Here is a 16,870-nt window from a genome sequence, read left to right as displayed (position 1 = left end):
TCCTTATCTTTTGACTTTATTATACATGAGCTAAATTTTCATTAAAAAACTAAATGAAATTGCATGGTAAATATATTTCTTGTAAGAAATGAGAGGTATTATTTAGCTCTTGATTATGTGGCATTTATGAAATTTTAAAATAAAATCCCATAGCCTCCCAGTTTTAAATGTTCTATAAAGAAATAGCAACTGGCATTTTAATTATTTAGTTAGTTTACAATACTGTTAACGTTCAGAATGTTCCTAAAATGTGAATGTAATGCTAGGATTTGTAGGATAATTGGAAAATATTTTATTTACTATTTTAGTTTTGCTCTTGGGTTTAAAATTGTTAAAATAATATAAAAATTTTAATGATAGTAGTCTTTTTTTAAAGGAAGATATTTTAACTGTGTTAGTTAATTTTACTTATACTAAGATACTAGAAAGACAATCACCTTTCAATTAACTTTTAATCATTACTACTATTCTCCACATAAATCATATAACTTATTGGAATCATGCCTTCTGGTTCAAATTTGTGGTAATTATCTTATTTTATAAATTCATCTTATTATTTGGCTCAACACATCTGTAATCCAGAAATAATGTCATTTTATTCTAGATATATAGTTGAAAATAAAATGGAAATCATGTAAGATCTTTAGCAAAGTTAAAGAATCTCCACATTTACACTGAAGGTTTTTCAGTGATTATGAAAAAACTTTTACTGAAGCACAATAACTTGTATAAACAGTTATTTCAGAATATGCACTAAGGCACATGTCACTGGGAAATAATGAAAAGTACTACAAAAATGTGTGTGATATTATGTAATTATCTGGCTTTTTGTTAAGAGTAAATAATTGTAAGCTATTGGCATTTTGGTTTTGTTGCTGGAATCCGAGAGCAAGCGGTGAGGATAGCATAGCAACTACATCTTTGATGGAGAGTCAAGGGAGTCTACTCATTATTTTGAATAATAATGTTAATTTGGAGATTTTTTTTTTTACTTTCACAGATTAAATAAGGTCAGTTTTAACTTCATTGGGAGTAAATATATAGTAATGATTTGAGGGAGGTAAATGAAATAATTTAGAACCATTTTTAGATTCATTTTAGTTATGTTACCACTGTCTTTTTATGATTTAGTTTTACATTTTGCAAATAAAGATTTAAGTGCAGCCATAGTATAAGCTAAGTAATCCTATTAATGTTTAGAGAAATGAAGTTTTGTCCTAGCAAGATTCAGTCTGTAGATCTGTGTCAGACTGCTCCTGGCGAGTAGCTATTGGGATATAATTATCAGTGTCTAAGTAACCATCTACCCTGAAAATTACATGGCACTAAAAGGTTGCAAAGCTGTGGGCTAATCAGTGTCAACATAGTTTTAAACGAAGTTAATATCATTTTATGAGAATAGTTAAGCTAACACCATTTAAGTCTGTTTTTATTGCAAATTGAGATTGTTTTGAGTTGCTTTAAGCTTTAATTATAGAGCAGAACTAAATTTGCAGTCCATTTGACTTACTCAAAACTCAAAGCAAAGTAATGAATTTCTGAATCACATTTCTCAAGCTCTCCAATGAACTATCCTGTAATGGTAACAATAGTCACCATTTATTATCTCTGAAGTCAACATTATTAAAGCAGGGGTGTATCATTACTTAGTTTGCATAACTAAGGGTTGTTAGGGATTTGAGATTGGTTATCTACTGAATTGAAACAAAGTGAAACATTTTATAATTTAGTGCTAAAAGTATGATTAAAACACTTAGCCACAAATTCCAAATTTTATTCTCTCTTGGGCTACTGGTCTGCACTTGAACACAATAAAAGTTACAGATTGATTTCTTTTTTTAAAGTGTGTGTTGGCGTTTTATAATCAAGGATGGTAGGCCACATTTAGTCACTGCAATGAAAAAAATTGTCAGCAAATGCCTTTATGAACTCCTTGTAAGAGATAAAATCAGCAGCCAAGTCAATCAGACATGTCAACATTTCCATTAGCTTGTAAACCGTTAGTCTCTTGGCAAAAGCTTCCAGTACATCAGTCACCAATAAACAATTTTCCATACACATACACGCGCGTGCACTCACACACACACAGCCCTACAACTTAAAAATCTGAACACTTGTTGCAGAAGTTGAGTTGTCTGGGAAGTTGGCAAATGTTGTATAAAGTAAACACAGGTCTCATACAACATAAGTATACGCTTTTGAATCGTTTACCCTACACATGACTGTACCTTAGCTGTTTCTTTCTCCTTCATTTGTAAAAATGCAAAATTTAAAGGCAAGGTTTTGAAGTGATGTTGCTGATGGTAGATTCTAACTTAAGAACAATTCATACTTTATCAAAGGCTGCAATTCTTGCCCTCCTCTGCTACTTAGGAGGTTGATAAAAGCTTAAAAGCATTCTTTACATATTATAAATTAAAGGGCTAAAAGTCATGTATTCATTATCAAACTTACAAATTTCATGTATGTGGTCCAGATATAGCCGTAAGAAATAGCGAGCTAATCTTTTAGTAAATCCGTTTTAAGGACTGACAAAGTCATGAGAAGCCACTGACAGAAATTAACGATTTATAAGAACGCCTCAGTAAAGTAGATACTTCTTAAAACAACTTTTAGGTGACTACTGTTAGCCGAGGGTGTTAAGTGGGTGTGTGCATGCATGTAAGCATGTGCATATATGTGTGATGTTTTAAGTATGCATACTTGTTTTCTCTATATATGTACATGCAACAGTTGTTTAAATTGAAAACATATTTTTACAATTAAATTTGGTTTCACAATCATTTATGAAGGAAATTGAAAATATGTCATATAAAATCAAGAAATAGAGTGTATTTTGTTACTAACATTTACATTTCCCGTTCTGTGTAATTTGAATCATGTTCATCTTTAGATTAACAGTTGCTAGTACTATGTATTCTGCATTTTGTTTAATTTATTAATCATGTGTTATTTCTAAATTTTATTTTATTGAAGTCATTTCAAAAGCATTGAAATCTTAAACCATTCAGTTCCTGAAAGGTTCTTCATGTGTTTTAATAGGCTTCCATTATGTGTTTTTGCAGCAAGCTTAGTAGTGGAGGAGCGAACAAGACAGATGAAAATGAAAGTGCATCGATTTAAGCAGACAACAGGGTCTGGTTCTAGTCAAGAACTTGATCGCGAGCAATATTCCAAGGTAAAATTAGTAGTATCCAACAAATAGTTTCCCTTTTAAAAATGTGTAGTGTCTGTACCAGGCAGGATTAGAAAGCACCGAATTATATAAGAAAAGGTAGGCCGGGCGCGGTGGCTCAAGCCTGTAATCCCAGCACTTTGGGAGGCCGAGACGGGCGGATCATGAGGTCAGGAGATCGAGACCATCCTGGCTAACACGGTGAAACCCCGTCTCTACTAAAAAATACAAAAACTAGCCAGGCGAGGTGTCGAGCGCCTGTGATCCCAGCTGCTCGGGAGGCTGAAGCAGGAGAATGGCGTAAACCCGGGAGGCGGAGCTTGCAGTGAGCTGAGATCCGGCCAGTGCACTCCAGCCTGGGCGACAGAGCAAGACTCCGTCTCAAAAAAAAAAAAAAAAAAAAAAAAAAGGTATCATTTGGGCCGGGCACGGTAGCTCACGCCTATAATCCCAGCACTTTGGAAGGCCAAGGTGGGCACATCACCTAAGGTCAGAAGTTCAAGACCAGCCTGGCCAACATGGTTAAACCCCGTCTCTACTGAAAAATACAAAAATTAGCCAGGCTTGGTGGTGTGCGCCTGTAATCCCAGCTACTTGGGAGGCTGAGGCAGGAGAATCCCTTGAACCTGGAAGGCAGAAGTTGCAGTGAGCTGAGATCACACCACTGCACACCAGCCTGGGTGACAGAGCGAGACTGCATCTAAAAAAAAAATAAAATAAAATAAGAAAAGGTATCATTAAATGATAGTCCTGCATCATAATTTCTACCAAAGCCAGAAAAAAAAACCCTCTTTCCTCTTGATATTTTCATATGATATAACTTCATTGAAATATTAACTTAGATTTGATTTTTTTCTAAAATATATAAATATTTGATATTAAAATCACTTGATGATTGATTAGCATTAGTCAAATTTACATAAATAAGCAAGATATATGAAGCCATTTTGTTGCTTGAACATCATTTAAATATTGCATTTAAGATATTAAGGTATATATTTATAGTCTTAAATACAACTTTGGATTGATATTTGACTATTGATATTTGTGAATGATAAAATTATGTAATATGAGATTTCTTATTGCTCTACCTTTAGTAAGAAAAGTAACTGATTTCAAACTTCTAGAAACTGAAATTTACACAGTTTTAAGTGCCAATAAGCATTTAATTTTTATTTCAATATTTTCTAAGGAAACACTAAGGAGTTTATAAACTGCTAATATCTGATAATTTTAAATAAAATAGCATAGATTTTGTTCTTTATAAAGTAATTTCAAATATATTATCTGGTTTATTTAAAAGCCTTTTTTCTTTATAGAATACTACAAAAGTAGCAGCAGCCATTATAGGTCGACCTTTGTTGTAATTTAATATCACCAAACTCTTTTGGAAGTAATAAGCTATTAGAAGTCAAAAGTAAATAAAACTACACTAAATTAATATTATTAGCTTGAAATATGGACCTAGAAAACCTACTTATTTTAAGCAGTGGAAGTGGTTCATTATCTTTCCAGATATTCTGTGACTAAAAAAAAAAAAAAAAAAAAAAAAAAAAGAAAAGAGGTAGCTACAAAATACGATTTGTCACCAGGACTGCCATAGAGGCATGTGTGTTTGATACAGTCTGTCACTTTATGTGTTAGATTAGATGCAGAAGGGCTTCCAAATGATACAGTGCGGAGGGTCACTGTGATTGGTGATGCCCAACTCCCTAAGAGTCTTACCAAAAAAATAGCAAGCAAAGTGACTTGATGTCCCATAGTATTGGCTATTTCAGCTCTGTACAGATTTATCTTCTCTGCAATTTGTTATTTATGGTATTATCACCTAATCAGCCTATTTATCTGTCTTCATAGATATCATCATTGTTTTTGTTTTCTTACTACAAATGCAGTGAGAATTAGAAGGCAGGGTAATTTGGGGTTTTGTTTTCCCTCTACAGTTGGATGCGGTTATTTGAAAGTTTCTTTAAACTGGAAATGCTCCTTTTAAGCTGACAGTTTTTATCAGTTTCTTAGCTTTATTTCAAAAGATTAGGTCAAATAGAACAGCAAGGAGAGGTAGAGCCAGTATAGGAAACAAGAAAAGAGGCAAGTAAAGAATCAGGGTAAGATACTGAAAGCCTTTCTGGATCATCCTGAGCTGGGACTCTAATCATTAATTAGTCGATCCAAAAAATCAACAAAATGAAGTACTCAGAAGTCTAAACCCCCACTAATAGTCATGGTAAACCAAAGGTAGGTAGGTGTATCTCGTTTGGCAGACTCCAAATTCTCTGACTCAGAACGTTAAAAACTTGAAAATACCTCAGAATCTACTCCAGCTCACTTATTTACCAAATTTATGAAAACGGGGGCTCAGAAACAAAGAGGTAATTTATTAAAATTTGTATTAAAATTAGTAGAGCCTCTCTGTATAGTGAAGAGGCCTGGAACAATGGATTTGGGACTTAGGGAATGACTTTGTTCTACTTATATCATTGAAATGAACACATTACTCTAGGTTCTCATGTGGCTTTCAATTTACATAAAAATTAAATTAGCATATTCTGTCTTTCCTGCCTCCTATGCACAGGCACCCTTTTTCCTTTCCCCTCTCTTATTGTATTTGAATATTTTAAAACCTGTTACTTTCAGATATAGTACTATGACTCTTACTGAATAGATACTACTATGTTAAATAAAATTATAATAGCTAAATATGAGATCAAAGATATGGTAGCTTTAAAAACTTGTAAGAATATAGGATAGGAAATTATATAAGATAAAATAAATGATTAGCCTTTTCTTATATGTCAAGTAGAAGATAAAATACTCTCCACATCTCTAATATTTATATTATATACTAACACAATAGAATTTTTTGTTTTCAGTAGTCATTTTTGTTAATTCAAACCTTTTGCATATACTTGAGAAATTATCTTTTTCATTTTTATTATTTTACATCAAATATTTTATAACTGTTTTACAAAGATCTATTTTTATGGCTATAATTAAGAGCCAGTATTGGCACAAATTTTATATTGATTAAATTTTGAACTTTATTCTTTTACTGACTCTTTTTTAGTATCTTAATCCATTTGACATTTTGGATGAAGCTACAAACCTTAATTGAAATTTATGCCAAGCAGAAGTTAGTTAACTATTCTCAAAATACTTTTAATCAACCACTAGTAGAGCTGGACTTTTTTGAGGGCAAAACATTGTCAGACAGCTATAATTCCTGAGATGCTTCTTGAAACCTAGTACCTCTTTTAGAAGATTAAATGACCCTAACATCCATCCTGAGTAAGGAATTAGCACTAACTTTGCTTTTGAAAAAGCATAACAATGCTGCTTAGGTATCCTTGAAATGTGTCACCATTCTATTTCTTGTATTGGTGTTATACAGAGTTACATGCCTTAATGATGAAGTGAAATTCATAATAAGAGGTGAATTCACATTTAGGCATTCACAATTTAAAGAATGTTTATGTTTCTGTAACCCAGGAACAGCAACCAAGAGTGATGTGATGGGTTTTGTAGGTAGCTGAAGAGTGTTTATTACTACTTACTTCTAAGAATAGCAGTATTTTATTATTTCTCTCACATCAATGACTTATTTTCCCTCTGTAGGATCGGTATAAATTCCTCCTGAGGAATTATGTTCTTCAAAATATATTTTATGTATTTGCATTAAAATATTAAATCGTTATATTTGAAATTTAACATATCATGCCTTATGAAATTCAAAGTGATTAAAATGTTAACATATTAAATAGTTAAAAGTGAATATAAAAGTATTTCACTTTCTTCAAATAATGTGATTAAAACTGTGATATCATATCAGAATGATAGATTGTTCTTTATCTCAATGTAGAACAATTTATTATGGCATAATTTTGAAATCCCTTTTGTCCACTTTCTGGAATAACCAAGGTCTGTATACAAAAGGCTGAAGAAAAGGTGGCTTAAGTAAAGCCATCTTTTGGCTTATTTCCAACTAAAATACTTTAGTTGGAAAATATTTTCATATACATTCACATACCTATATGCTTTAGTGTACACTGCTTAATATTGTCAAATATCAAATAAGGGGAGCATTTGCTCTGGGTGTCAGCACAATACTGACACCCAGAACAGAGAATACTTTATATTCTGTCATGGGCAAGGTATCATTCCAATACATTTGGAAACTATAATTACATAGCATCTCTCTTTTAGCACAGCGTTTCAGAAAACCAACAATATAGAAGTTGTGTTTGTAATGCAGCAACAGTGTTAAATTCAGATTTTACTCTGTAAACATAATTGAGTTTTTAGCACATACACCTGTAAATTGAAAACAGATCTGATTAAAATGAATTGTGTCAGTCAGAATCATGTTATTAAATGTAACTGAATTTGCTGGTAAACCATATTGTCACATTGCTTTCAATACATTATCTTAAATCACATTAATTTTAGATCAAACATGAAATCATATAAATATAGCTCAGTTTAGATACAATAACATATATGAATTTCCTTTAAATTCTAATTTGGCATATGACCTTGAGAGATAAATCACACAGTTACGAAAAATCCTTGGGAAAAATAATTGTATATATATCCTATATATTGGGAATTATTTTCATGTCTGATATGAAATTCTTTTACCAACACATACACATGAGAGGCAAAGAAATGAAACTCACATTTAGGGAGGCCAAGGCGGGTGGATTGCCTGAGCTCAGGAGTTTAAGATCAGCCTGGGTAACACGGTAAAACCCCATCTCTACTAAAATACAAAAAACTAGCCAGGTGTGGCAGCCTGCGCCTGTAGTCCCAACTGCTTGGGAGGCTGAGTCAGGAGAATTGCTTGAATCTAGGAGGCAGAAGTTGGAGTGAGCCAAGATCACGTCACTGCACTCCACCCTGGGCAACAGATGGAGAATGTGTCTCCAAAAACAAAAACAAAACTCACATTTAAATGTTTCAATCCTAAACTACTCTCATATAAGAAATTATTGAATAAACATGAGACCTTTATCTAGGATAATTTTTTAAGTGTTATTGTCTAATCTTCTTTTTAGTACATATAGATCCAGGTTGTAGCATCAGTTAATTTACTATGTTTTGGCAAGATAGTTCAAATTCATTAAAATTCCTCTGACATGGAACATCACAAAGGATAGATGACTTTTTCTACAGATTTAATAGACATTTGATATTTTCATACTTTATTTCTTATAAATCTAAAATTAATTGCTTGCGAAGAAACAAACACCCATATGTTATTTTGTTTTACAGAAGAAGTTATAGTATCTTACCTTTCAGCATCTAAGAGAACTACTTACATTTTAGGTATCTTTCAGTTATTTATAGTTGTGTTACCTATTTATTACAATTATAACATGTATAAAAGTAATATGTAATACATAAGCTATTCACTGTGTGATTCATCACAATAAGACAGTGAAGTAGAAATAAGAGTAGATTAACTGCTTTGACAGCTTTGCGTATTTTAATCTTTTACTTGATTCCTAAAATTTTAGGCAATGAATATGAGAGACAAATTTAAAGACATCTTTGAATATAAGATATAACGTACAATGAAATTTAATAGGGATCCAGTATTCTAATTTTGATACTAAGTAGGTTAAATCTGAAACCATCTAATGAAGCCATAGTAGAAAGGTAAAGACAAGTCACTACCTCTTTACTCAGTTTGTATCAGCCCTTGTTTTGAAAAGTTATATATTTTAAGAAATGTTAAACACTATAATGTCTTACCAAGTATTTAACTAAATTGACTAGTTTCAGAAAGTATCAAAAAGTATATACAGATGGAACCAGTCTATACAGGTCAAGTATCCCTTACTCAAAATGCATGGGACCAGAGGTGTTTGATATTTTGGATTTTTTTTTTCATATTTTGGTATATTTTTACCATATACATTGTATATTTTCCAGTTGAGCATCCTAATCTGAAAATCCAAAATATTCCAGTGAACATTTCTTTTGCACATCATGTCGGTGCTCAAAAAGATTTTGGAGCACTTCAGATTTTGAATTTTTTGATTAGGAATGCTCAGCCTGTGCTTTGACTAGAGTAGAAGGTGAATAAAATGGACAAGAATGAAAATGAAAACAAAAAAGAAAAGCACATGTACTAGAAAACAATGAATATACACTTTTGAGGTTCTAAGTATATACAAATAATTTAATGAATTTTCTAATCAAGCATTTAATGATTGTGTTTAATTTATATTTCAGTCTTCCTAAGCCATCTCTTACCACTCAAAGGATAATGTTTTTGTATTGGAAATCATATATTAGCATTTGGATTATTTTAGATTCTACACCTACTTTTATGAAGGCACACCTTTATTTGGTGTGGGCTAAGTAGTCATTCATCTCACCATCTATGTCTTTTCCATGGTCTAATGATGGAGCTCACACTTTCTTGTTTTTAATCTTTAGTATAACATACATAAAGATCAGTACAGAAGCTGTGATAACGTCTCTGCCAAATCATCAGATAGTGATGTCAGTGATGTTTCCGCCATTTCCCGAACCAGCAGTGCCTCACGCCTCAGCAGCACAAGCTTTATGTCAGAGCAATCTGAGCGCCCCAGGGGTAGAATCAGGTGAGTTGGCAATACTGTTTATATAAGCTGGATCTTTATCTGTGGTATAAAAATACAACTAGCTTCCTGAATATTTTTTTATAATACAGTTTAGGTCACAGTGAGTTAAGTATTGATCGACTACTATGTAGTATTGCCAACAGAATGTTTAGTATCGACTACTATCAGATACAGCTTATAACCCTAGTCGTAATTTTAGAGATCACTCTGAGTCACATTTGTAGTAGTTTCCTCTAATATGATTAAATTCTCTTCCTTTAGTCCAACATCAGAAAGTGTATTCTGTAAAGGGACAGATAGTAAATATTTCAGGCTTTGCAGGACAGTCTTTGTTGCAGTTACTCAACAATGTCATTATAGTATAACAGCTATACAAATAAATCAACATGGATGTGTGTGTGTATATGGGTGTATGTGGGGTTGTAGTGGATGTGGTAACAAAATATACATCCCTAGTTATGTTACATGAATTGTAAGGTATTTGCATCAATTTTGTTTAAGTCACCAGTAGTGCTTTTGTGTCCTTCAAAGACAAATACCCTGCCGAAAGGGAAAAGACCCCAGACATCCAAGTACTATCTAAACTAAAGCAGATTGATTATGGACAAAGCATATTTCATATTAGTTCTTTACTAGTTTTCAGAAGTCAAAGTTTCATATAGTTATAGTTGTGTAACCTAAATATTTATTACAATTGAAGGAATTGTAGGGTTGATGAGAGGTCCAATAAATATAAGTGTTAAAAATAGGAACAAACACTTCCAGTACTCTGAAACTCTGATGTTAGTGCACATTTTGGTGATGTATAATGAATTGTATTTTGAAGATTCTCTCTTGTTTGTTGAAGCAAATTAAAAGTAATCATCCTGCTGTTATTTAACAATTTCATACTCTGATAATCTAACATGAGCAATTTCAACTGATAAAGATATTAGTAGAAAATGTTTTATCTTTACTTTTGGTGTTCTCAGCATTTGATTCTGAAAGAATGTACAGTTCTTTAAAGTTTAAGGAAGAATTATAAGAGCTCAAGAACGTAGCCATATTAAGCTGTTTAAGATCAAGGGGTAAGAAGTATTCTTGTAGATTCCTTTTTATTAAATTCTTAATAAGATAGAATGTTTTAAAAACTATTGAATTACCAAAGAATGTAATAAATAGGACCTAACCAAGGACTTTTTTTTTACCTTTAAAAAAAGTAATTTTTTACCTTTTTAAGTAATTTTTGTTTATATTCACTGTAGAGCCAAGTACCTTGAGCCCTATGCTTTAAATTATTACTAGTGAATAGAATTTTGTATTACTAAGCAATTGCATAGAATAACTTGTGAGTTCATTTTCACTCTCCTAAAATTTCAGAAGTAGAATTCTCAGAAATTTATCTTCCTATAAAATTTGGCTATGTGATTTCTTTTAGAAAGAATAGGGAAACAATGTCAAGAGACTGATTTTATACAAGGAAAATGGGGGAATCTACATGTTAGTAGTGTATTGGAACCGGTGTTACTTTGTGGGGAACACGGCAACTCAGCAAATCAGCGTGGACTGTAACTATATCATGACAAGAAGCAAAAGATAGAGGATTTTTTTTCCTTCATTGCTTCATATGAATTTTCATATTTAGTGGAGATGGTGGGAAGAGGGGTGGACCTGAAAAGAATACAAAGAAACTTCTTAGTGATAAATCTGTTTTCTCTAAGGACTTTTTGGTTTTCAGCTTCCTTTCCCTTCTTTGTAGTTTAAAACCCATATAAACTGAGAGTTTATTTTATGTAAGTGGATTATGTAAATTTAAGCACTACAGCTAATAGTTAAACAAATTTAACCTTAAGCTAACATGAAGAGCTACTTTTCTTGTAATCTCATACTGTATGTCAGTGATTTGTCATATGCGGTACATATTTGATCTTAGAATAATTAGGAAGAATAGAGAGAAAAAATAATATGTGACACGTCTTCTGACATTCGTAGACTAATTATCCCTTCATATGCTTTCTTCTGTCTACATATTCTCATAGGCACACATGCAGCAGTACACACACACACACACACAAACACACACACACGGAGTTATTTTGCTTCCGTCGTCAATCCCGTGGTAAAAACCTGAGAGAGGATAGTTTGAAATGATAAAGAATAAAATGACATCAGCATAAAAGCATCAAAATCCTGTGAACAAGCCTTGCAGGCTCTTCAGATGTAAATGTTCCCTGCCCTTATAGGTAACACTATGGGGAATAATTTTTCTTAATATATTACTGTTTCTTATTTATTTTTTAGCAACTAACAGCTGCATAATTTTTATAGTTCTGTTTACTCAGGTTCATGGTTAAAAGATGAACAAAGCTAATGAATTATGATAGAATATATTTACATATAAGTTGTAATAATAAGCAGCAAAGTTTTTAGTTCCTATCATGTATAAGGACTTTATTATCTTTTTTAAAAGACAAACAAACAAAAAAAGACGTCAATTCCTGTTATCTTCCCCCCACCAAGACCATGTAGGGTCCAGTCTACTCCCTAACCTTTTTCCCAAAAAAGGTGCTACCTCCTTCCCAGACAGATGACAGAGGGCAGGACTTCAGGCTGGATCTACCATTAGGCTCTCCCTCCCCCAGCCTGGAGCACGGGAGGGGAGATGACACCTGGTGATGGATGGGTGGTGGACTGAGAAGAGGAGACATGAAAGGGGTATTCCGGACTCAGCCCTGCTCCTCCAGCCTTGCCTCTGGTGTAGGGGAAACAGAGGCATGACTGACCGGGATCAGGGTCATGCCCAGCTGGGCCACAACCATGCGTGGGGTAGTCCAGTAAATACTGTGGACGCTCAGCAAGACTGCTGCCTGGTGGTTTGAGTCTGCTGTGGTCACAGACACCCTCCTGGCCTTGGCTCCCTATCAACAAGCTGGGGTGGGAGGTGGAGAGAGGAGGAGCCCCTGCCTTAGGAGCCTCATGGGCTGCACCAAGAGAGCAACCAGCCTGGGGCAGGAGCCACCAGGTCCCAAGGGTGACTGACCCAAATGTCATAGATGCTTTTGTTGGGTGGCNCTTCCCAGACAGATGACAGAGGGCAGGACTTCAGGCTGGATCTACCATTAGGCTCTCCCTCCCCCAGCCTGGAGCACGGGAGGGGAGATGACACCTGGTGATGGATGGGTGGTGGACTGAGAAGAGGAGACATGAAAGGGGTATTCCGGACTCAGCCCTGCTCCTCCAGCCTTGCCTCTGGTGTAGGGGAAACAGAGGCATGACTGACCGGGATCAGGGTCATGCCCAGCTGGGCCACAACCATGCGTGGGGTAGTCCAGTAAATACTGTGGACGCTCAGCAAGACTGCTGCCTGGTGGTTTGAGTCTGCTGTGGTCACAGACACCCTCCTGGCCTTGGCTCCCTATCAACAAGCTGGGGTGGGAGGGGGAGAGAGGAGGGGCCCCGGCCTTAGAGGCCTCATGGGCTGCACCAAGAGAGCAACCAGCCTGGGGCAGGAGCCACCAGGTCCCAAGGGTGACTGACCCAAATGTCATAGATGCTTTTGTTGGGTGGCACCTCCTGGAAGAGGACATCTAGATCCCAGAGCAGTCCTGGGGGTCCTCAGGTTTCAGAGGCCACCCCCCAGTAGGCAGGGCCAGTTGATACTGGACACTGGGGGCAGTAGGTGGGTGATGGTGCCAAGGGCATTACCACATTGGGAGTATAGATAGGCAAGTAGGAGGTGAGCAGCTGCCCCTAGAGGGAGGCCCTGTGTCCTCCAATGGACAGCCACCCAGGAACTGAGGTGTTCTGCAGTAAGTGGAGAGACCAGGCCATAGGCTCTGTGGAGAAGGTCGAGGGCCCCATGGCTCCCTGCTGGGAAGCCTCCCCCTCCATTCTTATGGGGCTGGGAAGGGGGCAGAGGGGCCACAGAGGCCTCTCAGAAGAGGGCAGGGGTGGGATGGACACCACCTCCTCCCCACTGCTCCCCGTGCCTGAAGGAGCTGGGCTGCTCTATGGCACTAGACCCGACCAGGGTGCCTCCTCCCCAGAGTCCCCTAGCAGGGACTTGATGCTGAAGCCCTCGCTAGGTGGCAACAAGGGACTGGGCGCACCTTGCAGCAAGTAGGGCCCCAGGTCCTTGGTGAAGGCTCCGCGTGCACCCCATTTCTGCCAGCACCTACATAGGGCTGTGTTCTGCCACCATAGCCACTCTGCTGGTATCAGGCTTATGTCAACTGCCCAGAAGTTCCCCTTGGCCTTGGGGCTTTGCAGGGTCCACAACTATACATTTAGTAAAATTTGGCATTTTATGTCTGTAGGCATAATAATCAGTAAGCATATACTGAAAGGAATATTATTCTATTTATTTGAGGATTTTAAAACAATGTAGGTTAAATTATTTGATATTTTAAGTTGTGATAGCAAATATAGAAGTTAATATCTTCTGGAATATCAATCTTGATATTACAGTTATGTTTGAAAAGTTATAGAAAATAATTTCAAATGCCCCCTATTTCACAATATTTCTTCAATTCAGTAAGGGAAGACAGGATAAAATTCAAAAGTAATCCTTGGATTTTTGTGATAGCATATGAAAAGTACTTAACTACAAAATTGCTTGCTATTTTAATAGCTAAAATCAATGAAACTTTTATTTTATATGCTCACTAATTATTATGCCTACTAACATCAGATGTAATCAAGAGTGAACAACAGGGATTATTATTATTATTTTATTTCTTTTATTTTAGCTATCCACACTTAGTTTTGCCTGCCTGTCTGTTGTACTATGGAAAAACAAAGTTTATTGAGATCTACGAAAATACTAAAAAAGAGAAGAAAATATTTTGGAAATTAGATGACAAGGAAAGATGAATCTGAACACAGTGAAAAATACTAAATATATGAGAAAAAATCTATTTTAGTTTTTTTTCTAGTGTTTCGTTTCATAACATTTTGATAGTTCAAGGTTGAGACATTCCCACTACTCTTTCCTGTAAATAGATTAAAGCTGGACAGAAAGAATGTGACATGTACCCTTTAAAAAGACTCTAGCTATATGGCAAATATATTAATAAATTACTGTATTATACTTACTAACATATCATATGACTGAATCAATCACTGTGCCATTTATATAAATGGGCATTGTTATATTCATAGTGGCATTGTTATATTCATACCATAATCAAAATACTGCTTGAGCTATGAATACATGTAACCCAAAAGTCTTGATAATAGCCAAATACATAACAAATACAAAAGTTACCTAGACAGGTAACTTTTCCTGGTTAGGTTCTTCCTTCCAAACCATTTAAGGCTGCAGTTTGAAGTAAGCATCACTGGTACAGTTTGAGACAGCTGCAGAATGCTTTGTTTTTACCTTTATACTCTGAGTTTATTATAGATTTACTAACATATGTTTAATCAAATTCTGGGAAGTTCAGTGACACGTAAGGTGAATTTTACTGTATAAAGACAATGACAATGGTCAGTTATAATAAAGTTTTCAAAATTTAATACAAACCAATAATATCAAGATGGGGTTATATTTGTAGATATGACCCTGCACAATTAGATCTTAGAGACTGTTACCTTAGAGAAAATAACTATATATTGTTTATGGTGTTTTAAAAGCACATTGTGCAACATCTCATTATTTGTAGAAATCTAATTTCCTGTAGCTTTATTTTCTTTCTTAGACTAAATTAGATTATTTTTGTAACATATTGAAGTCTTCTTAAGCTAATCATTTTGCCATTGGATAGCTAATACGGCATTGAACATCGTTAATATAACTGGTCTTTGTAGTAATTACAACATGTCAAAAAAAAAAAAGATCAAATAAGTTGCCCTTGAGGAAGACCTCATGTGCTATAAATGTGTGTTTATATGTTTATGTTTGATATTAGAAAACCAAATGCTTATTATGAGCCTAGCAATGTTATGTCAATTGGTAACTAATTGTTTTAATGGTCCCCAGGCATGAACTCTGGTTATCAACATTAAATACCCTCTCTTTGGGCAAGTATTCATATTTCTAAAACAATTAATATATTTGGAATATATACAATATCCTTTAGTACTCCAAATCAGTGCTTCCCAAATATCTACTTGATGTGTCACTTTCATAAGTTTTTCCATAGCATCTATATTATTACATTTTAATGTAAAAGAATATTGTTATTTATTAAGTATCCTTTATAAGTAGACCAGGTATTCTGATAGGTGACTTATATGCAGTATCGTTACTGCTGAAGAGCCTTGTCATGTAATTGCTAGTAATCTCATTTCACAGATAAAGGTAAAGCAGCCTGTTGAGTTCACATGACCAGTAAGTGGTAGAGCCAGAATTGAGAAGCTGCTAGCCCAGCTCAAAAACACTCTCCTCCATTTAACCTGAACTTTTTTTGTAATTCGTAATGCAATATTTAAGATACACAAAATGTATGAATAATAATAAAGGCTTAGGTAACTACCGCCAAGCTTAAAAAATCAAATATTACCATTGTATCTGAATCTCATTTTACCTTTCCAAATCAGTCACTTTGTATTTTAGGCCCAGTCTTTCACTGATCTAAATGCTGCTCTGTCCTTTGTCAAGACTTTACAAACACTAAGTCTGTTTCTAGCCTTCATTTCTTTGGTGTATCTAATGTCTATTCCTGTACTAAAACCACTCTGTCATAATTCATACAGCTTATTGATATAACTAATAATACATACCATAGTAGTGCAAATTTGCCTGTTTTATTCTTATTCTTCCTTTTTTTTTTTTTTTATTATACTTTAAGTTCTAGGGTACATGTGCATAACATGCAGGTTTGTTACATATGTATACTTGTGCCATGTTGGTGTGCTGCACCCATCAACTCGTCAGCACCCATCAATTCATCATTTATATGAGGTATAACTCCCAATGCAATCCCTCCCCCCTCCCCCCTCCCCATGATAGGACCCGGTGTGTGATGTTCCCCTTCCCGAGTCCAGGTGATCTCATTGTTCAGTTCCCACCTATGAGTGAGAACATGCGGTGTTTGGTTTTCTGTTCTTGTGATAGTTTGCTAAGAATGATGGTTTCCAGCTGCATCCATGTCCCTACAAAGGA

At 35.0% G+C, this 16,870-nt stretch overlaps 1 protein-coding gene and 1 pseudogene across 40 annotated transcripts in view; one reads left to right on the top strand and one right to left on the bottom strand.

The window, feature by feature from the left end:
- RIMS1 (regulating synaptic membrane exocytosis 1) overlaps positions 1 to 16,870 on the top strand; it is a 521,220-nt gene that overhangs the window by 410,866 nt on the left and 93,484 nt on the right. For 31 of the 40 annotated variants that reach the window (XM_017871387.1, XM_017871368.1, XM_017871376.1 and 28 more), the window contains 2 exons: positions 3,066 to 3,178; positions 9,620 to 9,786. The exons of the other annotated variants lie outside the window; for them this stretch is intronic. In XM_017871387.1, the coding sequence (XP_017726876.1) occupies positions 3,066 to 3,178; positions 9,620 to 9,786 (280 nt within the window). The remainder of the gene's footprint in view (positions 1 to 3,065; positions 3,179 to 9,619; positions 9,787 to 16,870) is intronic. 40 annotated transcript variants of the gene reach the window in all.
- LOC108529177 (forkhead box protein H1-like) lies at positions 13,237 to 14,068 on the bottom strand (annotated as a pseudogene).

The sequence above is a fragment of the Rhinopithecus bieti genome, unplaced genomic scaffold (assembly GCF_001698545.2).
Source record: "Rhinopithecus bieti isolate Rb0 unplaced genomic scaffold, ASM169854v2 scaffold_4709, whole genome shotgun sequence".
Lineage (NCBI taxonomy): Eukaryota > Metazoa > Chordata > Mammalia > Primates > Cercopithecidae > Rhinopithecus > Rhinopithecus bieti.
This window is presented reverse-complemented; position numbering and strand designations above follow the sequence as displayed.